The 26,421-nt window shown below is 41.4% G+C and overlaps 2 protein-coding genes across 3 annotated transcripts; one reads left to right on the top strand and one right to left on the bottom strand.

The window, feature by feature from the left end:
• Positions 1–415: 415 nt before the first annotated feature.
• On the bottom strand, positions 416–5,808 carry gpx7 (glutathione peroxidase 7). Its single transcript, XM_071486524.1, has 3 exons — positions 5,596–5,808; positions 2,776–3,037; positions 416–961 (listed from the first exon to the last, which is right to left on the bottom strand). The coding sequence occupies exons 1-3, from the start codon at positions 5,725–5,727 to the stop codon at positions 798–800; spliced, it is 558 nt and encodes a 185-aa protein (XP_071342625.1). The 5' UTR covers positions 5,728–5,808; the 3' UTR covers positions 416–797.
• Positions 5,809–7,365: 1,557 nt separating this feature from the next.
• On the top strand, positions 7,366–26,165 carry tut4 (terminal uridylyl transferase 4). 2 transcript variants are annotated; one of them, XM_071486520.1, is made up of 30 exons: positions 7,366–7,505; positions 10,716–11,278; positions 11,368–11,519; positions 12,384–12,500; positions 12,588–12,765; positions 12,967–13,055; positions 13,160–13,211; positions 14,279–14,348; positions 14,572–14,698; positions 15,010–15,129; positions 17,620–17,814; positions 17,904–18,078; positions 18,170–18,705; positions 19,397–19,547; positions 20,170–20,256; positions 20,609–20,712; positions 20,835–20,892; positions 20,990–21,093; positions 21,202–21,291; positions 21,642–21,755; positions 21,851–21,928; positions 22,055–22,232; positions 22,321–22,368; positions 23,003–23,085; positions 23,190–23,305; positions 23,666–23,820; positions 23,924–24,021; positions 24,211–24,763; positions 25,356–25,529; positions 25,632–26,165. In XM_071486520.1, the coding sequence occupies exons 2-30, from the start codon at positions 10,795–10,797 to the stop codon at positions 25,718–25,720; spliced, it is 4,575 nt and encodes a 1,524-aa protein (XP_071342621.1). In that variant the 5' UTR covers positions 7,366–7,505; positions 10,716–10,794; the 3' UTR covers positions 25,721–26,165. The 2 variants fall into 2 exon arrangements, with proteins under 2 accessions (XP_071342621.1, XP_071342620.1); XM_071486519.1 differs by having other exon boundaries at positions 7,386–7,767.
• Positions 26,166–26,421: the final 256 nt, after the last annotated feature.

Here is a 26,421-nt window from a genome sequence, read left to right as displayed (position 1 = left end):
TGTCAGAACACAGTGGGTGTGTAGTTGATTGGATCCAAATAATAAAACTCTCAAGCTACATTTTGTTTTTTTGTTTTCGCAACAGGAAGACAAAGGTCAGGTAGCTGCAGCTGGAATTACGCTTATTCACCGACACATGTAAAAAGTCTCCATGTTTGTTCCAACCTCTAGAAGGTGATGAGGGAGTGATAATATCACATACTGATGATCTCCATTAGTTATACATCTGAGGACATTTGAAATGGTGAGAAGTGCCCATTTAATGGAGGTGACAAAATATGGAAATGACTATATTTGTTGTGTTTGCGAAAAGGTCATTTACAAACAAATAGCTGTATAGTGAGCTATCCTCAGATTGACATTACTAATGATTTGAGGCAACACAACACTGGAACACAAACTCAGTAACAAGGCATCACTTTCATCACAGTAATCGTTTATTCCGCAAATCAGAATGGATAAAAAAAAGCCAAACACATAATCCACATGACTAACAAACAGGGAAAGAGGAGCTCTTTGGCTTAAAACTACAGCCTCAAATGTCACACACCAAATAAAAAATTTGACAATGGCTTTAAAGTAAAATATGGGACCTTTAAAAACAGTGGTGTTTCATCAGTGCTTTCAGACAGCAAGTAGAATTTGCTTCTGCTGTGTGAATTGAATTAAATGGTTCGTTCTAGCAAAGTCAGATTGTATTAACATGTGTTCAGTTTCTCCCTTTGGCTCATGTGCCAGTGAATCTAAATCTCATACTGCAGAACACTGTGTGGTGAATGGTCTCGAGACAAGGGGGGTTAAAGCTCCTCTTTCTTCCTTAAGATTATCTGCCGCACCATTTCAGCGATTTTTGGTCTGATATCTTTGACAGAAACTTTTGGTCCCCATGCGTCCACCACTTTGCCCTTTACATCAATTAGATACTTCCAGAAATTCCAGTCAGGCTCCTTCCCAGAAGACTCTGCAGAAAAATGAGAGAAGACAGAAGATTTTAAAACATCCTTTTAAACAACAGTGGACAATATGTTACAGTGTTTTCCACCTAGAAACAGTTCCACCCTTCTTTTGTCTCTTCTTCCTAGTTTTCTTCTATTCATTCATTCTTTTTTTCTGTCCCTCTCTTTGCCTTGCTACCCTACAGTGCCCTGAGAATTGATTCTCTTGTGTCCCATGGGAGTGAGCTTCTTCCTGTGTCCCTGTGTTTTTTCATCCTTTTTTCTTTTGTGCTTCTTTCAACAAACGTCTTCTCACAGTTCCTGTTTCTCAGGGGTTTAGGTTTGGTCTCAACATTGGTGGGGACAGAACAACCCCTCCACCCCTTTAAAACAAAGAGGACTTTTTAAAGCTGTCAACCAAAGGAATTATTAACAAATAAAATCTGTAAGGCAAACAGTGCTTAAAGTTAAAAATAGACATCAACCAGAACAATACTGGAGATGAAGCGATATCCCTCCTTACATCTGATCTCAGAACAGCTCCCGGATCTGTTTTCTGTCTGCATTCATCAAGTACTTTACTGCCCTCTTGTGGTGGCAGCCGGGTATTGCCCAGCAGGATGGCCTGCCTTCCAGCTGTTGTATTTATAGTTTTTGTCAGTGACCGTGTCCGTTGACGAGAGCAGGAGCTTGGCAAGCAGAGAGAACAGCATTTTCATTTTGAGGTTTGCACATTGAGCATAATCCTGGGGTCTTTGACTAGACAAGCTGTCCTCGACTCAGCTTCTACTGAACTGAGATCAGTTATGATGTTGCACGAATCATGCGCAAAGGTGTGAGGAAACTAAACATCCGCATTAAACTTTAAGTGGATGTAGCAAGAAGTCAAGCAAATTACACTGATGTGCAAGATCTGCAGTAAGTTTGAGAAGTTTAAGACAGAATATTGTTACAGGAGTAGAGCAGCTCCTTTCAGGAAAAGATCAGTACGAAGGTTGTGTTTGTAGGGGGAGAGAAAAAGAGAGAGGGGGGGGGGGGGGGTGTGATGGTGGAAACTGAAGCTGTGAACGTAGCAGTGCAATATATGTGCACTTTAAGCTGTTTGTCAGTAAATAAAAGAGACGACTCCTCAAGGCCGAAGTTCCCTCGTCTCCTCTGTGCTTCAGCTACAGTCCAGACGACGCCAGGTAAGTTAACAACACCGAGGCTGGAAATACAGGATTCTACACTGGAGTCATTGCAGTGTGTCATTGTCAGTTAATGGTAAATATGTTGAAGATTCCCAAAGAAGTGATTTATTTAGCTGTTGTTTTTAGTCGTTTTTTAGTTATTACCACACGCCACTGCTGTATTTACATTTAAATAAAAGCTTTACACGGTAACAGATAAAAGATTAAAGGTCAACTTTAGGAAATGACTTGACGGAAAAGAGAGAAAAAAGAAACAATATTTTTTATTTTTTAACACTCAACATTCAGTAGGCCGACCGATATTGATATCGAACTCCACCTCGACCAACTACAACAGTAAAATGCTGATAACCCAGTGATGCATCAGTATTAACAAGGCTGGTAATGTTAGTTTACTGCATATTACTGACGCTCTGGATGGTGGAAAAGTTCCTGATGTCTCTGTTTTGGTGGCATGATATCTACAAAAGGTTTTGGCATGGACAAAAAATAAGTTATGTGTGAAATGTTATGTGTGTGGTTCAGGCAATAGAGGACAGGGAGTCACCTGAAATAAGTTTTCACCCATATTTGTGGTCTGGACTGACAGCACTGATATTTGTATGACATGAGCCTCCAAAAAGTCCCTGCCCTTTCAGCCAATCACTCACCAACAAGGTACTTGTAGACATTGTTGGCTCCGGTTCCGACGACAGCGATTTTGCTGAACAGAGGGAAGGAGACCCCGTAGACCCTGCGAACAAAGCTGTCGATCTCCTTGTCACTACCAGTCTCCTGCTGCCCGAACTGGTTGCAGGGGAACGCCAGCACATTGAAGTGATACGGCCCAAAGTCCCGCTGGAGCTGCTGCAGGTCTTTGTAGTGTTCCTCAGTGAAACCACATTCACTGGCTACATTCACCACCAGGGACACCTGAAGCCACAGAAATGAACCGTAAAACACGACAATTACAGCTGCTAAATCCTACAGCCACCGGGGAAACAGCTGAAGTGCACAACATGCTCTGTGCACATCATGTTAGCCAGTCTCTGTATAACAAGTACAGAATGAACTGCACTTCAGAAGAGAGCGTTTTATACATAGTTTACTGTGATTTTCTCTTTCTATAGGAGACACTGTGATCTTTTTCCTCTTGATGTCCTCTATGGTCAAATGTTTGCAGGTTCAACACAATGGTGGAAAGTAATTACACACATTTCCTCAAGTAAAGAAACAAATTTACAAAACTCAAAAATTCAGTCACAAGTGTTTGTGCTGCAGGAATCATCTCATGACACTTCAGATTGATCTCATATCTATATCGATGAAGTAGTTCACACTCGCCACACCTCAGTAAAATGGTAATGAAGCACTGATGCATCAGTATTAACAATCTAATAATATCGGCTATATTTATACATCATTCACAGGGGTGAAAGTGTACTTTTACTTTTGATACTTTAAGTACACATTTTATACATATTTTGCTGATAATACTTCAGTACTTTTACTTGTAATGAAGTACTTAAGTAAAGGATGGGAACATTTCTTCCACCACTAGTTTAATCACTGTGGATTAGCAAACACAAGATTTTCACCTTCTATTAAACTGCTCTTTAATCACACAAGCATTGTTTTGTTTCACCCACAGTTTAAATCAATCAATCAGCTACTCCTCACACTGAGAATAACTCGCATGTTTGCTTGAAAAATGGCTTTAAAAATGGTTAATTATCTAAGTTTTTTGATACATTTTCTGATGTTTGACTTACCGACTAATCAATCAGCACCACATCACAGGTAACCTCTGAACTGTGATTCAGGCAGAGTCTTTATCAGTGGCTGAACGTCTGATCAGATCACTGCTTTTCATGTTTACGTGTTTATCGAACATGTTAGTGAGCAGGTCCACAGTGGAGCATGTTAGTGCAGGTGACTCCATGCTACAGCTTCATGCCTCAGTAGGGGAGAGTTTCTGCAGAGGAAGCAGGAGCAGCTCATCACTGCGGGAGTAAGAACATGCATTCTTTGATTTTATTTTCTTACAGGCAAACACACTGACAGTTTGATTATCCCATCATGTAGCGCTGACACCTAGTGTCACGGTGAAGCAATTCCAAGAAGAGCGGCTCAGATCCTCTCTTCTGAGAGAGGAGCCTGAGAGAGATGTAAAACGACACTGAGATGGTTTTTGGTTCTTAAAACCACAAATATATATTTTTAACGGATGTCAACACTTAAAAAAAAAATAAAAAAGCGTAAAATATGGGACCTTTAATTAAAGACAGTGAGAGGGATACATATATTTTTTATTTTTAAAGGTGTTCAAGAGGACTAAATAAAGGAAATCACATCAGGTCTTCATATAGAATTGTATTTTTATTTAAACACAATTATAAGATTATTTTGAATAAGCTAAATGTAGGTTATATAATATGAAGTAAATGTCCTTTCTTCAGTCGCAGAAATATTGTGCTGCCTTCAAATTACTACAGCTGTGTTTTCGTCTTTTCTGCTCTGCTTTATTTATCTTTTAATATCAACTGTGATGAACTAAACTTGACTGACAAATTGAAATAAGGTAACGCTTAACAATACAGCCTGTGATTTACTTTAATTTCACTGTATGAATCAGGCACCAGTAAAACCCCGGCTCTTTAATTAATTACATTTAAAGCTTCTGAATGCAGCAAGAACCTTTATTGTGAAATGTTGATGGTAACAGCTGTTTTTAAGACATTTGATGTGAAGAATTTCCTCTCTGTTGTTTCTTCCTTCCATTAGTGAGCTCTGTTTGAAAAAATGCTTTGGTAATAACATGCCTGTGTGTTTCTATTCAACAATAATGCAAATATAAATGTTAGTGATTAATAAATGGGTAATCAGGTCTGCAGATGTAAATGTTGATAATCAGTGCATGGATTGGTCCCGCAGCCGAAGATCAGTGGTCAAACTGTCCAGAATGAACTAAACCATATTATTAATGTAACTGAACCATAAAGCATCAGTAAATTATGAGTTAACCATTAATGAATCCTTTAATCAAACCCTTTATATGTGCTGCCTTATCAGAAAGTGGTACCCAAGTACTTCTGGTCCCCACAAACAAAATAATTGATGTTTAATGACTCCTACAAGTTAAATAACCTGCAGTATTTCCAGGCAGGGTGCAGTATCAGGGGCTGGAGGCAGATTAAGGCTAATCCGGTCTAGTGATCCGCACCTTGTTTGAATGAAAACTCTATGAAGCTGCTGCAGGGGCTCTGCAGGCCTCTTGCCACGTAGGCCGGCGGGGCTACATGATGGGACATCCCGAGTCAAACTGATCCGCAGCTACTGCGTTAGTTACATGCACCAACATGTTAGTGGGAGACGTAAAAAAAACAACTATAAAACATCCCCATGCAATGTTCATTCATGCAACCGAGTGACATGCAGAGAGACATCACCGGTGTGAACTCTTACTCTCAGCTGTGCAGACGCAGACTTACCGAGCCCCGGTATTTCTCCAGGGACACTAACTTCCCCCTGCTGTTCACCACTTTAAAAGTATAAAAGTCTTTTTGTTTGCCCTCAGTGAGGCTGAGTAGAGTCAGTAACACGGTGAGGGCTCCGGGAAGCATCGTTACAGTCTGCCAACACAGCAGCAACAGCGCGGAAACTCTGGCAAACTCCTGCGCGAGTTCTCTGCAGGTGAAGTTACAGTGCGCAGGCGGGACAGCGCTTCCGGGCCCGGCCGTCACTTACAAAATAAAAGCCTCGGTAGGAGGATTAAACCCTGAACCCATTTCAGTTTTCTTGTTGAAATCAAGTACTTGTTTACATTTATCTGTAATAACGAGGCTATTTCTCAAATGGTATTTAAATTTTTCATTTTTTTAAAAAAGTCCCACACCTGTGTTTTGTCAAAATGATGAACATAATATAATCTCTAACCATGAGTATTTCTAATATTCAAACTTTCCCTCAGTTTTATTGTTTTTATTGTGTATTGTGTTTATACCCTGTTGTTAGGGATAATGACCACTGATGACAGTCACTACACTGACCAGTATTATCCTAGGAAGCTAAATCTTTTCATTTGTTGGACGATTGAATTAAAACGTAAAATTAAAATATAGGTAATACATAAATCTGGAAGCTCACAGAAAGCTATAATAATTCTAAAGCCTGTGAAAGCCCTTTTCATCACAACCAGCATGGGACATTTTTGGTCGTTTGCCAAACTAAATGTGTGCTCTATTGTAGACGAGGAGTCTCAAGCTTTTATTTCGAAAATATTTTGGATGGAGAAGAATTGGAACTGGAACAAAAACTTTTCCACCTCTCACTCTCAGCTCATTAGGCAGATGAAGGCATGCACACCATGGCCTACTTTTTCCTGGAGGAAAACAGATGAACACAATCCAAAAATACAGAGAAAACCCTAAACCCTCTGCATATTAATAACAAGCTTGTTCCTCTGTGAGAGAGGTTTTCACAAACTGGGTCTCATTTGTGTGGGAATTTAGGCTACGTCACATTTCTAACAAGAGAGTAATTACACAGACTTGAGATGAGGTATTTCTTACATCTTGTGTTTGGGAAGTTCAGCTCAGGTTTGAGAGAATGGCCTACATACCGTGTGCCAATGAAATGCTCCACAGAGTGCCATTTATGCTTCTTTCTTGCTTTGCATGACACAGTATCCACATTTTTATTTTTTTCTACAGATACAGGGACATTCAGGAACATTTTAAACAATCTGCTGTGTTTATCTTTATGTACAAAAAAGTTCAGATGCTTTTTTGACAAGAAAATTAGTAGGGATGAAAGATAAAACCTGTGACTTGTTTCAACTTTTGAAAAACATGTCTTCTGCTACATTTCCAATCAATAATGTTTACATCAGATCTCAAAGGATGCAGTAGATGTATAAATAGAAAAGAGATGACAGCTTTTAATTAGCCTCAAATAACATTTGGAAGTGAATTGCTTTTCATAACCTTTGGGAGTAACCTTTACACAATATTTATTAATAAAAGTCCTCATTGGATGAAAAATGTCAGTGATTTTTTTATAAATTTACGAGTAAATATAATTTAAAAAGTAGTTCTTGCTTGTGGAAATCAGAAGGAGGGACCCTGGCTGTTGAATACGAAAACACTGAAGAAAGAAAAAAGGAGACGTATTCGGAAATGCTGTATCTGCACCGAAGACTTTCCGAGCGGCGCCTGAACGCAGCACGCCGCACGCCCCTCTTCATCATCACTGGCACTCCCACAATGCAGCGGGGCAATGTATTAACATGGCGTCAATGGCTGCTGTTTTGACCAGGGCCGTGGGATCTGAAAAACATTACACAGAGCAGAACCATGGAGACAGCTAAACAATAATCCGAAATCTACTTTAGAGCTCGAAAGTAAGTCAATACGCGCTCTTGTGTGTTGCTATGGTCGAAGTGGTTTTTCCTGCTCTCAGTGACTTGCTGCGGTGTGGCAGCTGGGTGCCAGTATTATTTATTCCCCGTTAGCTAGCTCAGCCGGACGACCGGGCACAGCGGCTAACGACACTTAGCTCCCGGAGAGGGCTAACGGCAAAGTCGGCTGAGCGGAGCGGAGAGTCCCTTGGAAGTCGGCGTGAATACTTCCTATAACACAGGAAACGCCTTTTTGGTTTTAATGGTGAGCATTTCTCTTAGTCGATAACATCTGTGTGCTTTCGTTTCTGTTTAGGAAGTTGAGCTAACGTTAAGTCCCGGTGTTGTGTCGAAGCCCCCCCCCCCCCCCGCTCTTCAGTTTCTATTTCCCCTCTCACCTGAATCACACTTTATCAGCCCCAACAGTCTGAGGTGAACCTGAATCCAGCATTAAACCCAAAATTAACCCCGAACCAGACCCCGACACAACACCAGGCTCTGTTCATGTGAGTTGTGTTTGTGTTGAACAGTAAAGGAAAGAAACCAAGTACATTTACTCAAGTACATTGTTTAGATACTTTCACTCAAGTATTCCTGTGTTATGCTGTTTTCTACTTCCACTCCACCACATTCAGGAGGGAAGAAGTGAGACTTTTTACTCCACTGCATTTATCTGAAATAAATAGAGTTACTTGCCAGGTTAAGACTTGCATATAATGATCAGGTAAAAAACAAAGCATTGTTAAGGTTTCAGTCTGTGGCTCCCGATCGTTTTGGCCCGTCAGATAAGTCTGGTTTCCCTTTAGACTTCTGTAATGGTTTCATTCACATGATTGTTCAACGAAAACCCACAAACGCCTGCAGTGGAAGATTAGACGTGACATTGATTAGACTGACATTATTTATGAAAGCTTTAGGATGGAAAGAACTACTGTTTGATTGCAACAGGATAAATTAATGAAAATATGAGAAAGATGGATAATGCACATCACAGCTGTATGTCAATACAATATAATTGTTTTTAAAATTTTGTTTTTCACATAAAACCATTTTATAAAGTGATTCGAGTATCATGCAGGTACATCCCAACTTTTTGGTTTTAATTATCTGTATTGGTTTGTTTGTCTGTTCTGTATTTTTATTATTTATTTATTTGATGCCTATGGTTTGATTTACTTTGCTGGTCCTCAGTTGGTTCTGTATTGTCTATTTTAACTCATTACCTTTTGATTAAAATTGAGTCTTTCAGAAGGCTTGGATGGAAAAGACCAATAAACCATCACATTGTTTGAATGGATCATTAAGAAACACAATAACAAAAAGAATTTCCAAAAAACACTTCGAGGCCAAATCTCACCAATCACCAAAAAAGTGTGGGGAAAAAGAAAGACCAAAAAAATTCATACAAATTTGTGTAGCAGAACATTGTTTTTCTTCTCAGCTCTCCCATTAATCATCACGGGACCACTCAGATTTGACTCTGTGGAGGGGCTGCACCAGCATTAACAATCTAATTATGTCATAATAATAATAATACATCACTAACAGGGGCCATCTTTCTGCAAACAGAGTACTTTTACTTTTGATATATTAGATACATTTACCTGGGAACACATCTGTAGGATTTTAATTGCAGGACTTTTCTTGGATAGAGTATTTTTAAATAAGTGTACTGAAACTTTTATGAAAGTAAAGGATCTGAGTACTCTGCGCTCTCACTTTTGAGAAACTAAAACTGGAGAATGTTTGGCATTTTTGTTTGACTTAAAGACTCAAGTATTTAATTACTAATCAGAACTGTTGCCTTTGTTTATTGTCATTGGCTAATTTGGTTAATTTTTTCAGTTCTATTCTTAATTACTAATAAGGTCAAAGAAGTGTCATAAAATGTACTATATAGACTTTGTGCTGTTCACAGGTCAGCCTTTTAAAACTATTACAGTTTAATGAGTGTTTTAACAGGAACAAAGAAAAGGTCTCATTTCATTCTTGTTCTCAATTCCCTGAACTGGCTTCCTGTTAGGTTTTGGATAAATGTATTAATAGACTTTCCTTCTGCTGCATAGTTTATATGATTCAAAGATATGTTCCTGGTAGAGCCCCATAAATCCAGACTCTGTGCTGCTCACTGTACCAAAAACTAAGCACAGCGACATTAGTTTCTGTAGTTGAGGACCCGAAACTCTTCTGAGTCTGAGCACATGAACATTATTTACATGTTCATTTACTCATTTGACAAACAACACTCAAGCTCCAGTGCAGAAGGAGGCCTTGAAGTAAATACTAAGTAGTAAATCTGTTTGATAAGACTAAGTGCATAGTAAGTGCTAGTTAGACATGTTAGGGTGTTAGAGGTGTCAGGAGAGGGCACGCTCTCTGAAGAGATGAGTGAAGATAGAGAGGGACGCCCCTGCTCTGTTAGCGTTGGGTAGCTTGTTCCACCACCAGGGAACCACACATCAGAACAGTCTGGACTGAGACTGTCTGTGTGCAGGGATGGTGATGTTAGATGATATTGCTTGGAGGACCGCAGTGACCGAGCAGGCGCATAAGGCTGTGTGACTGAGTTCAAGTAGATGGGTGCAGACCCACTGGGGATCCTTTGTAAGGGTTTCACTGTGTGTGAAGGGAGACCTGGCAGAAGGGCGTTGCAGGTTGAGGTGTGAGATAACCATCAATTAACCTCAAGTCAAGAATTCTTAGTATTTGTTTAAAAACTCACACTTAACGCTTCCACCGAGAATTTATTAAAAAACCATCAACACCGACACTTCTTAATTTTTACCACACCATTTAAGTGAACATTTTTTTTTAAGTCACTACTGTTTGAGGAAAGTATCTTTTTTTCATTTTAACAATAAATTAAGAAATTACAGCAATTCCCTGTGTGAAATTAAAAGTAAAACAACAATCAGAACTTATACCACTGAAGCTGACTGTAATAGCTGTAGTGTAAGGCCTGTGTCTCGACTGTTTCCCCTTCTTCCTCTTCTGTTGAATAATTTTGGGTCTCAATTTCCGAGGAAAGAGGAATCTTACTTCATTTACATAAGCTCTAGTAAGTTACATACACAGTAAGTTTCCATTTACATTTGGTTAGTAATCTTCACCTGAATTGGGAAAACAAGACAATAGGCAACACAGTGATTTTTGTAGTGTAGTCTTGCTACTCAGACTGATAGCGATGATTTTTTTTCTGTTTTTTAAACCTAGATTTTAGGGGGCCTGCCTCCCTGGTGATCCTCAGCGTGGTGTTGACTCCACCAGGGACAACAGCAGCAGGACAGGAGGGATGGATGAGTCCATAAGTCCAGTAAAATCAGTCAGACATTCTCAGCCCAGAGGAGCCAAAGCTTTGTCCAGCGAGAAGTCAAGTAAAGAGGCTCCTGCGCAGAGAGAAGGTACTAAGTTTGCAGCCCGCAGCAAGGACAACCTCACCGCTGCAAAAGATGACCACAATATAGGCGGCCAGGGGAGCCGTGGGCAAGGCAGGACTTCCGCAGACGCCCCACAGGACAAGAGGAGAGGACGGCCTTCCAGGCTGACAAGACTGACTGGAAGAACAAGTTCTGGGGAGAGAGGCAAAAGCAAAGTGGCAAGCTCAAAGCAGCAGCTGGCGACACAGGCTCCTGACTTCAGGTCATCCCTTTCTGCAGACAGCAGCCCCTTAGCAAACAGAGAGACCAACTCTCCTGTAGTGCCTGGTACACCTGAGAGAGGCCTCGCAGAGCAGGCCAAGAGCTCCGCTGTGACTCAAGCAAAGGAAAAGTCCCATGGTGTGTTCACAAGATGTTTCTCCTGAGATGAGTCTGTCTTCGTCACCAAATGTATCTCTGACTCACTCCTTTGTCTTTGCTGTTTGTAGGGGTGAAAGCTGCAGCACTGATGCATCAGTCTGTTGTAGAGGCCATAGAGGGCAAGTCCACTGTGGATGAAGGACCCCTGACAGAGCAACAGCTGGGCCTCCGACAGGCAGAGGAGCGCCTCTACAGAGATTACATCCACCGACTGCTGAAAGTAAGGGAACAGTCCCACCAGGCCTGATGTCTAGTAAATATATGAGAGGGGGTGGTTGTTTGCAGTTGTCTGTCAGACAACTGTGAGGCCCTGTTCAGACCAGCTGATCCGATCACAAGTGCAACTACAAGGTGTGAACGCGCCCAGGAGTCATTTGAGATGCGGTTTCAGACCACATTCGCTGTCTGGGCCACGTTCTTTTAGCAGAGTGAACACAAATGCGTCCTGACCACATTTAAGGACTGCCTCCTCCTCTGACGTCCTCTGCCACTGTCTAATTAGTCTCAACACAGTTTCATAATGAACCAAAAATATTTAACTATTTCAGATGGATAAAATCTTATTTCATTAGATCATTGCACAACGCCATGATTCACCCAACCCCTCCGTGCCTCCCTTCCTCTTTCTCCCTCTCTCTCTCTCTTTCTGTCTTTCACACACACACAAACACCTTGACAACCAACCCATCTGTCGGATTGGTTAAAAACAGCAACACATGCCTGTTTATTTGCATATGAAGCAGGGAAGTGTCATCTTCAATACGTCTTTTTGTACCGACCCAAACCAGACTGTAGTTTATGGAGCCATGGTTCTTGTGCAGCTGTTTTGTGTGAAGTGAAAAATAAATTGAGTTTTACTTTTTTTTTTGGATAAATAAGAATAATAATGGAATCCTTACCCTTTTTACACCATGTCATTTCTGTGCCCCACACAGTCGTCAGTGTTTTGTTTATTTTTATCTCCACCTAGCATGAGCAGGTGGATCTAATGGCTGTGATTATGATCAGGCGCAGGACAAAATCCAAAAACTGTGAGAGAACATGCATAAACTGATTGCTTTTTCCTCCCTCTTTGTTTCCACAGCAGTCCCCCGAGTACCCAAACTATCAATACTTATGCAAGCTCTGTTCTGTGCACATTGAGAACATCCAAGGAGCACACAAACACATCAAGGAGAAGAGACACAAGAAGAACATAATGGTACGGGAAGTTTAACTTTGTGAAATCCATCCCAGGACTTATAGTAAGTAATTTAGGATTTTACATATTCTGCTTCTTGTGTATCAGGAGAAACAGGAGGAGAATGAGCTGCGCGCCCTCCCACCCCCCTCCGCCGCCCAGCTGCAGGCCGTGGATGCAGCCGTCCGAGAAACAGCCGGGCAGCACGGGATCTCAGAGGAGGACTTTGAAGTTCGCAAGGCCGTGGTTGTCAGGATGGAGGAGATCATAAAGAGGCACCTCTCAGGTTGTGTGCTGGGATGTCATTCAGCCTGGGTTATGTTTCCTTCAGCGAGTAGTATAACGGAGGAAATGCCTTGACAAACATTTGAATTTCAAGTCTTAACTGAAATTGGACCTTGTTCATCCTCAGTTTCCAGATTTCTTCAGTTTTGTTCTGTCTTTTGTATATACTGTATCATCAAGTATCTTTTCTTTGTTCTTCCAGCTTGTTCTCTCCGTCTCTATGGTTCATGTCTCACCCGATTTGCCTTCAAGACAAGTGATATCAACATCGATGTCACCTACCCTTCCTCAGTGAGTCTGCCTCTGCTGTTTCACAAAGCAGGGATTTATTTCCTCTAATACTACACAACTATAGTTGATATTTCACTTGCTCTTGTTACCTTTTGTCTGTTCAGATGACACAACCCGAAGTCTTGATCAAAGTGCTGGAAATTCTCAAGAACAGCTGTAAGTTTTGCTTAATTAAAATCTTCCTGGAGTTGAGACATGATTCATTGTTATTAGCTGCATAAACCTACTGTTCTGGTTGGTCTGGATTTTTGGCGTTGCTGCAACAGCTCGGCCAGCCCTATAAACTTGAATGCCCCTGACCTACTCACTGACAAGGTGTTGATATTTCCACCATTAGTCAGCTGAACGTGAGTTTCTGGTGCAATCAGGTTCTATTAGGGGGGTGTTCACAGTCTGTGGTGTTGCTAACTTGGCACATTGTCGCTAAATTTAGAGACTTTATTTTCAAACGGACTGGGTATAAACTTGGACTGTGTACCAGCCATGTACCAGGTTGTTAAAGGCAGGACCTGCAGGAAAGTGGAGGAGCACTTCCAATACGCGCCTCGCCTCCACTATACGGCAAATAAACAACTTTTATTACATGTATCATTATTACTAAAGGAAGCAGAGGAAGAAGTACACTTGTGACACATCAGGCAGACAGAACAGGAGAGAGAGAAGTCATCGAAAAGGCTTTGCACTAAGACTGATTCTACATGTCAAACAGAGGGAGTTAGACATAAAAACTTGAATCTAATAAAAGCCTGTTACGATTTGGGAGTAAATAAAAGCTAATCCCAGGTGGAGGCTGTGTGAGAAACAAGTTAAGAAAGATAGCCTGTCTGTGTCCTTGTTTTCCGGTGGCTCATCTGGTGGGGCGCGTGCCTTTTGAGCTTAGTCCTTCCTGCAGTGACCCGGGTTTGAGTCCTTTGCTGCGGGTCATCCTCTCTTTCTTTCCCCCCAATTTTCCCGTCTCTGTCTCACTACGACTGTAATAAAGCCGGAAGCCTGAAAAAAATCAGCTGATTGAATCAGACGGATTTAAGCGTAGATGCACTTGGGTGTAGGAAAAAGTACCTCACACAAACCCACATCAAGTAACCAGCACTATCACTTTAAGGACCACAAGGTCTAGATAGGTGATGCTGCCTTGTGTGGCTCCGCCTTCATGTAAAATTCCTGCAATTAATTTTTTGCAACTTTCTTCAGATTGATTTACTTTACTGTCTCTTCTTCTTCAGCTGAATTTTCTGAGGTTGAGTCAGATTTTCATGCCAAAGTTCCTGCTGTGTTCTGTCGGGACGTTAGCAGGTGAGAGTTGCATCAATGCCCAGTTTCATCTCTCTGTGTGTATATTTTTGTCAGTTTACTCATTGATGTTTAAATTATTTGTCATGCAAGAAAGGGAGTCTTACTCCAGTAATAGTTTAGAGAATGTGGTTCTTATATTTTGAAGTATTTTTAGATTCGGGTTCTGTTTAGATTTTCATTCAACATTTTATCGCTGTCTTTCCTCACCTCTGTGCCTGTGCAGCAGCCTGATGTGTAAAGTGAGCGCAGGGAATGATGTCGCTTGTCTCACCACCAATCACCTGGCAGCCCTGGCTAAACTGGAGCCCAGATTGGTGCCCCTGGTGCTGGCTTTCCGCTACTGGGCAAGGGTAAGACTGCAACTGACTCACATCTCAGCTGAAAGAAGAAACGCTGAAGAGCTTCAAACACAGTCTAAAAATTACACAATGATGTTTGACATATCCGATTTTAAAGCTGCTTGCATATTCTTTTTAATTTTCTTTTTACCAAGGTTTCTCTTTTTAGATAAAGCACCTTTATTTCTGTACAAACACATGATGTCACTATGTATCCAAAACCAAAAACAAAGAATCAATTATTTATTTCTATATAACGGTCTCAGTCTTTTGACTATAATGAGTGATGTGAGCTTTTTTTCCTTGTGTGTTTGTGTTCGCAGCTGTGTCACATTGACTGCCAGGCTGAAGGAGGAATCCCCTCGTACTCCTTCGCCCTGATGGTCATTTTCTTCCTGCAGCAGAGGAAAGAGCCCATCCTCTCCGTCTACCTGGGCCGCTGGGTGGGTGAAGAGTTTCCTCCTTCAGGTCTTAGTCTTTTCCACTGGGGCAGGCTGACAGTAGGGAGATGACAGGAAATGAGAGGGAAAGACGGGGGATGACATGTAACAAAGGTCCCGACTGGATGCAAACCAGAGGTGTTCTGGTTCATGGGTTGCACTTTATCATTGAAATGGCTTCACATAAAAGTCAGGAGGCTGTTAGATCCAGTTTCCTGAGCCCTGACACACAGAAAACTGCTCATGTCTCTCCTACAACAAGATTTGCTCATTTGTCTTATCTTGTTTCTGGCAGTATACTTTAATTATTCATATTTAATGAAATTTCCTTGTGAATGAGTTATTATTATGTTAATAAAATGCATCAAATTCTCATTTCATTTTATTTTTTGTGCCATCCTGCCTGCTCCCCATTATCTGTGGTGTATTACCCAGACTTTAAAATGTAAATGAAAAGAACAGTTTTTTAATATTTGGTCTCTTGATATGAAGCAGGGGAAATAGATTGAAATCCAAAACATGTCTCCGAAAATACAATTAATGGTGTCAGTGTTGCAGCCTGCTGTAATGTGCAGGCTAAACCTTTCTGTCTCATTGTGAGCAGGCAAATTATTATTATTATTGTTTTTTAGCACTTTAGCTATTTTCATATTAATGAGGGAACTGATTTGATGCTGCTACAAATCGTTCATTTCTTTAAGATGAAAAATTCATATTCATAGTTATATGAAGATATGAAATGACCAATTTAATTAAGATATACAACTTACAAAAGTATAGGTGGCAACATTTTCTTCTCTAGTTTTTATGCCTCTGCACCGGCGACAGTCAGAGAAGGAGGTTGTAGGTTTTCCTGTTGTCTGTCCCTCTGCCCGTTCCATCCTTGTAGACATGATATCTCAGTAACACCTTGAGGGGAGGTTTTGCCTCAAACATTAATTCGGACTCAAAGATGATTTAGATTTTGGGGGTTAAAGGTCACTGTGCCCTCACAAAACACAATTTTGGCCTGATGAACACCATATCTCAGGAACTCCTCAAGGGATTCCTTTGAAATTGTTGTAAATGTCCATTTGGACTCAAGGATGAGCTGATTTAGATTTTGGTGTTCAAAGGTCAAGGGCCAAAGGTCAAAGACATGGTGATATCCTGTTCCTGTGAATTTGATATATCACGAATGCATGGAAGGAATTTCATTAAATCTTGCAGAAACATTCACTTAGACTCAAGGATGAACTGATGAGAATTTGTTGGTCAAAGTGACCTTTGACCTTACAAACATGTTTTTGGCCATAACTCACTATGTCTATAAGGATAAAACGAAGTGATGACCTTTTATATCCAAAAGGTCAAAGGTTAACTTCACTGTTCCTTCTGGCCATTATTCAGCGCTGTAACTCAGGAAGGAGACATTGTGACTATATTTCCTTTGACTGGTTGTCAGAGGAAACGATCATGAGGTGGTAATTCTTGTTTCTCTATGAGGTGAATGTTGTGTTTTTTCAGACCTCCAGGCTTTTTGTGCCCGGAGATGATGACAGATGTGAGCACAGGTTGAAGATTGATGTGACATTTAAAGTGAACAAAGCTTTACTGAATTAGATTGTTTGTACTTTCTGAAAAACAGCCCCTGGAGCCAAGAAGGTGGCAGCAAGTCAGGTGTCGTGACAAATACCCGTTGAGTGACATAGCTGCTTGTTGTGCTGGTAAAACCAGATGTGGGATGCCACATTTACTGACACACACCTAGTCCTGGCAGCGTGGCACTGAACCACATCTGCAGTGAAGAGTTTTTATTCAAAATGAAGTTGTATCCTCATTCAGGGGATGACGTCCTCATTTCTAGAAGATTTATTTAACAGATAGACATGACTTTTCCCCTTTTAAAGGCTTTACCTGTATTTATTTGGAGGGCACAGTTAGTGCATCTTTTTTTCCTTTTTTAATACATTTGCAAACATAAAATTTAGTTTTTGCTTTGTCACAGTGGGACATTGAGGCTGCAACATAACAAAATGTTAAAAAAGTAAAGGGGTCTGAATACTTGCAATGAACACACTGCAGAAATTCTTCCACCAGAAGCAGGCTCTATTGTTATCCAGCTTGTTGATGTGCATGTATTCAGGTGAAAACAAGCAGAGTTATGTATGTATGTAGTCGTGTTTATGCTTTGAGTAATGATGCAAAAGTGATAACTGTGGTAATTCAAGTTGAATTCAGTTTTCACCTTAATGGCCTTTTGATTTTCTGCAGCAAAATACACCATGAAAATTGTTTTGATAATAACTTACTTAAGCAAATATTCAGTAATTTTTTTCTATTTTCATATATTATAAATCTTATATTTTGCCCTTTTTATTTATGAGGAAATCATTTGATTTGTCAAGTGTAAAAACTTATTTTCCAAACCAAAAATATTTATAAAAAATTACATATTTTTGCATACTGCTAGTTCTCCTCTCTGTTAGCTTTGACTTCCTTTTCCTCTTTCAGATTGAAGGCTTCGACGTGAAACGCGTGGATGAATATCATCTGACTGGAATCGCGTTGGACACGTTTGTCCGATGGGAGCACAGACCTCCAAGCTCAACAGAGGGACGAGGGGAGAACCGGAACGAGGCCAGAGGAGAAGGCAGATCCCGACATGAGCAGAATAAACCTGATGATGGTCATTATTCAGAAGGCTTGGTGAGTCACACTACGGCGCAAAATCATATCATTTGTCTTTTCTGGCTTTGTCTCCTGCTTTTAACTACCCCTGTTACTCTCCCTTAAAGACCCGCTTAACCTTGGACCTGGGGAAAGGTGCGACGCTGGGCCAGTTGTGGTTGGAGCTCTTACGTTTCTACACACTGGAGTTTGCCCTTGAAGAATACATCATCAGCATCCGCTTGAAGGTCCTCCTCTCCAGGGAAGTGAAGAACTGGCCTCGTCGCCGGCTCGCTATTGAAGGTGAGAGACCTCTATGTTGGAAATCTCATCTTCCAGCTGTTGAGATTTACCTGAAATTCACTCTGTGCCTTTTTCCTCTCTTTGTTTTTAGATCCTTTTGCCTTGAAGAGGAATGTTGCACGAAGCTTGAACAGCCAAATGGTGTTTGAGTACATCCAGGAGCGTTTCCGCACAGCTTACAAATACTTTGCGTGCCCCCAGAGAAAGGGCACTGGGCGCCGCCAGAGAAGCAAGAAGGCGGGCAAGCAAAGTGCTAAATTGGAAGGTGTTGAGAAGAAGGAGGCTGCATTTGTCAACGAGGAAGAAGACGACGACGGGAAAAGTGCAAGCGCTCAGAGCGGGCGGGACCAGGGGTTGAAGGAGGACGAGGAGCCTGACAGCGATGACGAAGATGGTTCAGATCCGTCCAGAAAGAAGGATGAGAGGACTTTAGATGCCAGCCTCATGGACATGGTTCTCAGTGAGGACAACAAAGCTTCCCTCTCCCCCAACGGCCTGCTGGACAGTGACAAGGAGGGGGAGGAGGAGGAGGAGGAAGATGAGGAGGACAACAGTGTTTTAGAGGAGCCCATTTCATCAGAGGATCTGCACTATGTGTTTGATAAGATGATTTTCACTGGTGGGAAGGTAATGACGTTGAACACCACTCACTCTTCATAAATATTTTTGTGTGTATGTTGAAGTTAGTGGCAGAATCAGGTTGTGGAGCTTTTCCACTTCTCTAGCTGCAGTGTAGACGTGACTTTATGTTACTTAGGTGAGACGAACATGATGACAACGTCCAGTTTTCGAGCAGTGAATTATCACGATACATTAGCTTCAGTTATTGTTACAGAGCCAGTCTACATAACATGGGGACACTGCCCCACACAGTTATGTTCTCCAACAAGTGCCGAATAGTTAGAACATTTTGGATTTTTTATTTATGCAGTTGTCTTGCACTTAATAAACTGTCTCTCAATTCAGTTCACGTAGACGTGATCTTCCTCTGACTTCCCCTTTATCCTCGTTCGCTGTTTTGTTTGTGGAGTCAGTCATATTCTGTTTTTGTAAAGTGATTCATCAGTGGTATGCATTGAATATTGGAGACAGGTCAGATTGTGAAGGATCATCCCATTGAATGTTTTGTTGGTCAGGAAATGACGGACGCATTAGAAGGAGCCATTGATACGTGACGGCCTTGTGGCGCTGCTGTGACACAGTTGGTCTTGAAAAGCAGCCTCTGAAGGATGAGGCCCCTAAATTGAGACACAGTCAGTGTTGGTAAAGGTGTCATGTCTAATTGGTCATTTAATAAATTTCCTTTTTTTCTTTCCAGCCTCCAACTGTTGTGTGCAGCATCTGCAAACGAGATGGTCACCTGAAGGACGAGTGTCCCGAGGACTTTAAGAAGATTGAGCTGAAGCCTTTGCCTCCGATGAACGACCGCTTCAGAGACATCCTGGACGGGCTCTGTAAATTGTGCTACTGTACGTAGTCAACACTGAGGTTCTGACTTTTCTCTCACTTCACTTTCTCTTTAGAAAGAATCTGAGTAAAACATAAATATTCACAAACAAATATGAAACAAAATTAATTGATATTTAAATTAGTCAATTTGATCTCATCTACTTTTGTGTATTGCAAACGAAAAGCAGGTGGCATGAAAAAAAAATTTTTTTTAATGTAATCTGCATTACTTTTACTCCTAATTATAATATGATAAACAGCATTTTGTAGGTTTACTCTCAGTAGTAAACCTGCTCTGTATCAGTGGATCAGTATAATCAAGTAATTGTAGCTGCAACTAAATTTTATTTTCATTACTGATTGATCTGCTGATTATTTTCAGGATCAGACCATTCATTAATCGACATCATCAGTGTCATGTTTTGCTTGGCCAGTATTCAACTGACTATAACTGAGACCAATAAAAACCAACGAAAGCAGCAAAGTGTCACATTTCTGAACCTAGAATCATTAAATATTTGGCATTGTTACTTGAAAATGGACTCAAACGAGTAATCCTCCATCCTAAACAGTTGCAGATAAATGTTATATTGATTAAACTAATTGCTCTGTGTGACTGAACTTCTGCTCTGCTGTTGGCAGATGAACTGTCACCTACGATCATTGAGCAGCAGAAGAGGGAGCAGATCCTCGCCGGCCTGGAGAGGTTCATAAGGAAGGAGTACAACGGTGAGAACTAAGCATAAACAATGAAAGACAACAACACATTTGTAGTTGTTGTTTATATATGTGGCAACACTGAAGAGATATGTCTTTTTTTCTAATGTCATCTGAAATGACTTCACATATTGCAGTGGAGAGCCTTCCTGTGTTTATTTGCTCTTGTTGCTGTTTATGGTTAATGCTTCCTCAGAACATATCAAATTAAAAGCTTTTCGGCAGATGACAAGATATGTCTTCTTCTATTGTGAACCATCTGCATCGGCGGTTGAGTTTCATCAACAGAACCTGAACACCATGAGAGTACAGTAAAGTAAAGTCGATCAAAAATAAGAGTTTCCTCCTGTGTCTGAACCCTCAGATAAAGCTCAGCTCTGCCTGTTTGGTTCCTCCAAAAACGGGTTCGGCTTCCGCGACAGTGACCTGGACATCTGCATGACTCTGGAGGGTCATGAGACGGCAGAGGTACAAACGGACTAATCGCACAAACTTGCACACCATGTGACACAACTCACCTTTCCTCAGTGGGATTAAAGATGTGACCCCTGCATTCTTTCACTGTTACAACTTTTGATCTGTCTGAACAGAAGCTGAACTGCAAAGAGATCATCGAAGGCCTTGCAAAAGTGCTGAAGAAACACACAGGTGAGTTAACATCTTACTAATGAGAACACTGTGATACTTGTATGTGTCAAGAGCTGAATCTGATTGTTATGATCTCCTCTTTTTCCCAACATCACAGGTTTGAGAAACATCTTGCCTATTACCACAGCTAAAGTGCCTATAGTGAAGTTTGAGCACAGACAGAGTGGTTTGGAGGGAGATATCAGCCTTTATAACACCCTGGTGAGTGAAGCATTCACTCAGAGCAGAATGTGCCTTCAATGAAATGCATTTTATTTGTTGAAAGTGCCGCATGTATAATGAGTTAATGTGGACGGATGATCTGTGCAGGCTCAACACAACACCAGAATGCTGGCTACGTATGCAGCCCTGGATCCACGTGTGCAGTTCCTTGGATACACAATGAAGGTCTTTGCAAAGGTGTGTGAAAGCTGGTTCATTAAATGTTAGTTTGTTGTTTGTTTGTCCAATAACTGCACCATTCTGACTTAAAAAAACACTGATAATGTGAATAACTGGTGTAATCCAATCTCATTAATGTACTTACTAAGATATTATTAATTATTACACAGTTTCAGACTGGTGATTTATTTTATGGGTCCACACCATTAAAACTCATTATATTTTTTAATCTTAGTAACAGCTGGACCTCGTGGATGTTTATTATAAATCAGTTTCTTCATACCAGCAAATACAGAGGCCATGTGATGTATATGTAGTTTCATTTATTTGTGCAAATAAACCTAACTAACCCGCCTCTGCGCTCACAGCGCTGCGACATTGGGGACGCATCCAGAGGAAGCCTCTCATCTTACGCTTACATCCTGATGGTGCTTTACTTCCTGCAGCAGAGGCAGCCGCCAGTGATTCCTGTCCTGCAGGAGGTACCAGTCACTGAGCAATCACCATATCACCATTTAGATTCAGAAGAAATAAGCTTTACTTACATAAACGCTTTGTATAATAACTCTTTCTTTAGATCTTTGATGGGAAGACTGTTCCCCAGCGGATGGTTGACGGCTGGAATGCTTTCTTTTTTGATGACCTTGAGGATCTGGTGAGTTTAAACATCATGACTTTACAAAAACTAAAATTTCCACACATTTGTCTCCTGAAGTTTGGGACAATTTTGCATTGCATCGTACCTTTCAGAGGTTAAGTGTGTTTTCTTGTGTCCTCACAGCGTCGGCGTCTCTCAGAGCTGCAGCCGAACACAGAGTCGGTTGGAGAGCTGTGGTTGGGCCTCCTGCGCTTTTACACTGAAGAGTTTGACTTCAAAGAGCACGTCATCAGCATCCGCCAAAGGAAGCGCCTCACCACCTTTGAGAAACAGTGGACCAGCAAATGCATCGCAATTGAAGGTGCACACGTGGATCTGCTTATAGCTGCTTCTCTGACGTTGTGTTCAGGGTCTTCTGTCTAAACTCATTCATCTGCTCTTCTCCACAGATCCCTTTGATTTGAATCATAATCTTGGTGCTGGAGTTTCTCGCAAAAGTAAGTGTTTTAGTCCAACGAGTTATTGATAACCAAAAATCTAACCAAAATCCTTTTTAAAATTGCTGAGGGAATCATGCGGATAATTAAAAAAAAAAGGTCCCATATTTTTCATTTTTCGTTTTTTTATTTTTAATTTTTTGAAGAAGAAGATAAATTTGTGGTTTTAAGAACCAAAAACCATCTCAGTGTAGTTTTACATCTCCTCTCTCAGGCTTCTCTCTGGGGCTCTAGTATCAACAGGTCAGTCAGCCAATCAGAAGAGAGGATCAGAGCCTCTTCCTCACCTGCAGACATGTAGCAGGTGTTCATGTGACTGTGGGTTTTGAAGGCTGACACTGTGCACAGCTCTCACATGTCTGTGAAACTTACAGAGTTCTTACTCTTTTTTAGCAGCAGGTTTTTTATTTTATTTTCACAGATGTCGTGATGTAAAACAGATGATTGGCACCATCATATACATCATATATGGTTTACTATCATTGTCACAGGCAAAACATTGTGATTTCATTATATCATGAATATTTAAGATTTTCAAGTTCATTCAAGCCTTGTTATTCTTCAAAAAAAAAAATTTCTTGGGGTTTCATAAATGTGAAAAAGTCCCTCATGCTGCGTCTTTCTCCTCCTCCAGTGACAAACTTTATCATGAAGGCTTTTATAAATGGCAGGAAGCTGTTTGGAACGCCTTTCTACCCCGCCCCCGGCACTGAAGTGGTACGTCATTCTTGACCCCCCCCACTTACACAAAATGTGATTAAATGTTCTCTGCTCCTTGTCCTGAGGAATCTGTAATGTGACTCTGCTGTGCTCTGCTGCAGGACTACTTCTTTGACTCAAAGGTTTTGACAGACGGCGAGTTGGCGCCCAACGACAGGTGCTGCAGGATCTGTGGGAAGATCGGACATTACATGAAGGACTGTCCAAAGAGACGCAGGTTGTTCTCTCTCCAAAATATTTCTCTCACCTGTTCAGAAAAACTAAGAGAAAGTAATAAATATGTTATAAATTCATATAACTTCTTTTTAAGTGTATTTAAATATATGTGAACAGTTCATTCAGCATCTCTGTTCTGCTGCTTTATACATCAAATATACTAGGGAGCAAATCGGTTTTATGTAGTTGTCGTGAAGTTGAGCATATGGCTGTCATGGCAACAGTGACATCATAATGTCCCATAATGTGACATGACAGTATATTTATTAAAAAGAACCTCGACCACAGTCGTTTGTACTGAACGTATCAGATTTGTTCCTCCCTTCGTGTCGTGCCCTGAACTTTTTCTTCTTTGTACCAGGATGAAGAAGAAGGAAAACGACAAAGATGAGGACATAAAAGAGGAGGAGCGGGAGCCGAAGGACAGGCGTTGTTTCCAGTGCGGGGACATGGGTCACGTACGCAGGGACTGTCCCGACTACCGCCACCTCAAACAGAGGACCACCGGAGCACCAGGTATCCCAGTTCAGAGGGGCTTGTAAACTAAGATTAACTGTTCACTTATAAAACACAACAATAAAAATCAAACCACTCATTCGACTTCTTCTTCTTCTTCCAGCTCCTCACATGGTACGAAGTATTGTGAGTTCCCAGTCCATCCCCATTCCTCAGGCAGCTGGAGACTGTCCTGGAAGGACCAGGCAGCCCTCTGAATGTGTGAGTACAGCACTGACACTGGGGGGAGGGGTCACACAAGTTCCCAAAAAACTATAAAAATATGTTCTGATGTAAATCTGTAGAGGTTTCTGCCTCTATCTATAAACAGTGGAAGTGAATGTAGATGGATAATTAGTGAGCAGTAAATAAAAGTTTGACTTGTGTCCATTTCTTTCTTCGTTTTGACAGTCGGATAGTCGACAGACTCCGCCCTACTCCCCCCAGCCCTCCGCTGTCCCTCAGAGTTCCTCCCAGTCCTCCAGCTCCCCTCAGCCCTCCCACAGTAAGACCAGTTCTGCTGGTCCCCCAAAGCCTGCCCACCCCCAGGTCCCCCTGTCTCTCTTTAGCTTCCCTGCGTCCCTTCCAGGCCAGTACCACCCAGGGACGCTCACCGCACTGGGGCTTCTTCCCTCCCACCAGTCACACCAGTCCCAGGGGCAGCCCCATCACCCAGTCCACATCCCTTCCACCTCCTGGCCCATCCACGGACCGGTGCTCACCACATCCTCTCCCACCGCCCCCTCCCCACCCGGCCTGAAATTCACCCTGCGTTCGCCATCAGGGAACGGAAGTCCCACAGGCTCAGGGGGCAGCGCAAGCCCGATGAACCTGAACGACCCCAGCATCATCTTCGCCCAGCCGGCGGGGAGGCAGCTGGGCATCGGTGGGCCAGGACGGGAAGGACACTGGCACAACCACATGGCACAACCTGGGTCACTCAATGGCACTGTGGTCAAGTCAGGTATTCACTGGGTGAAGTGTGGTGGCACCGTGTGTGTGTGTGTGTGTGTGTGTGTGTGTGTGTGTGTGTGTGTGTGTGAGATCTGCCTGTAGCTGTACCTTTTTAAAGAGCAACTTAACACCAAGGCCACTTTCTGAGTGAGAACATTTTACGTTCATTCATTTTTTCACATTTTATCTGTCGTATTTCATAGTTTTTATTTCCCCAGACAGTCTCTCAAGACTCTTTTAACTTACAGACCTGAACAAAACCGCAACACAAATAAGAACACACATCAATGATTTACAACAGTCACATATAAGACAACAAAACAAGTCCTGGGAGTCGTGACAGAGAGAAAACAATATTCCTCATGAAGTATTGAATGTGATGATGAAGGCAGAAGTTTAAGCTGAATTCAGGTATTAAGTTGACAGTAAAGGGTTAAATGAGATAAGCTGCAGTTGTTGATGGTGATCGTGATGATTCACTGGTGAACAGGAACTGTTTGCTTTACACAAACTACAGTATTACTGAAGTTTTATTAATGGGTTTTTATTTAACTTTGTCTGGTTCGGGAGTCACTGAGTGTGTTTTGATCTTGTGTCTGCAGAGTCCGGACACCACCCGGCCCAGTTTGTAGGTGTGAGCCAAGGCTCGCGGTTATGGGAGCACAATAAAACGCCCCAGTACACCCTGTCTCCATCCTGGCCCTACAGGATGCCCCAGAACTTCATCCAGCAGGGCAACGGAGGCTACCAGCCCAGCAAACCCTTCATGGCCCAAGGTCAGACAGGACGCAGGTTTTTATTCCTGCTGATAAAATGATCAACACCAGTTCTACATTTATACTGACTTGACTTTTTGTTGTGGTTCTCTCTTCCATCAGGTTCTGTGGTGCACCCGAATCCGAACTTCCCACTGGTCCCTCATGTCCGGCACCAAGTCAACCTGAATTTCATCCAACAGAAGAAGTGAACTTGTATCTACTTTTAATTAGGTTTATGGTCAGTAACATAACAAAGCAGAATTATGTACTCTTTGCATCATTTGATCGCAGGAATTTTTAAAATGAATTTTATCATTTTTGTACAGTTTTTATGTTTTATTTTTTGTCTCATTACATTGATTTGTGATACAAATGTCAAATATTTTAATACCCCCATTTTTGAGGGGGTCCAAAAAACTGTTTTTATTTTATGTGTAAAGTAAGGAGGAAAAATGTAAACCTTTATTTTTATTAGCTGTATTCATACTTTGCTTGCCACAAGATGAAGGCTTTGAATAGACGTTTGTTTTAAAAAACAATCTAACATGTCACCCTAAGTATGTAGTGCCAAACGCAGGGATAGCAAGAAAAAAGGGAAAAAATCTTAAACATAAAAAAAAAAGCTACAAAAAAATAAAGAAAAAAGCAAACAAAGTTTGTTGTGTCATGTGGGTTTAAATACTGATCCTGATGATTTCTATCCAATAGTGTGACAGTTTCAGTAGGAACCAGGACCTTACAGTGCATCAGATTAAACCATCAGTCAGACTGTGACGGACCGAGCTGAAGAGTCACTGATGGATTTTGAAAATAAGAGTTTTATTTACCTCAAATGAGAAAAATTAATTTACAAAAACAGGCAGTAAAGTTCTGAGCCCATACAGGAGGTCACATGAGCAGAGCCAAACTC

The sequence above is a fragment of the Trachinotus anak genome, unplaced genomic scaffold, assembly GCF_046630095.1.
Source record: "Trachinotus anak isolate AG129_WGS33_773 ecotype Australia unplaced genomic scaffold, CSIRO_AGI_Tana_v1 ptg000010l, whole genome shotgun sequence".
In the NCBI taxonomy this organism is placed as follows: Eukaryota; Metazoa; Chordata; class Actinopteri; order Carangiformes; family Carangidae; genus Trachinotus; species Trachinotus anak.
This window is presented reverse-complemented; position numbering and strand designations above follow the sequence as displayed.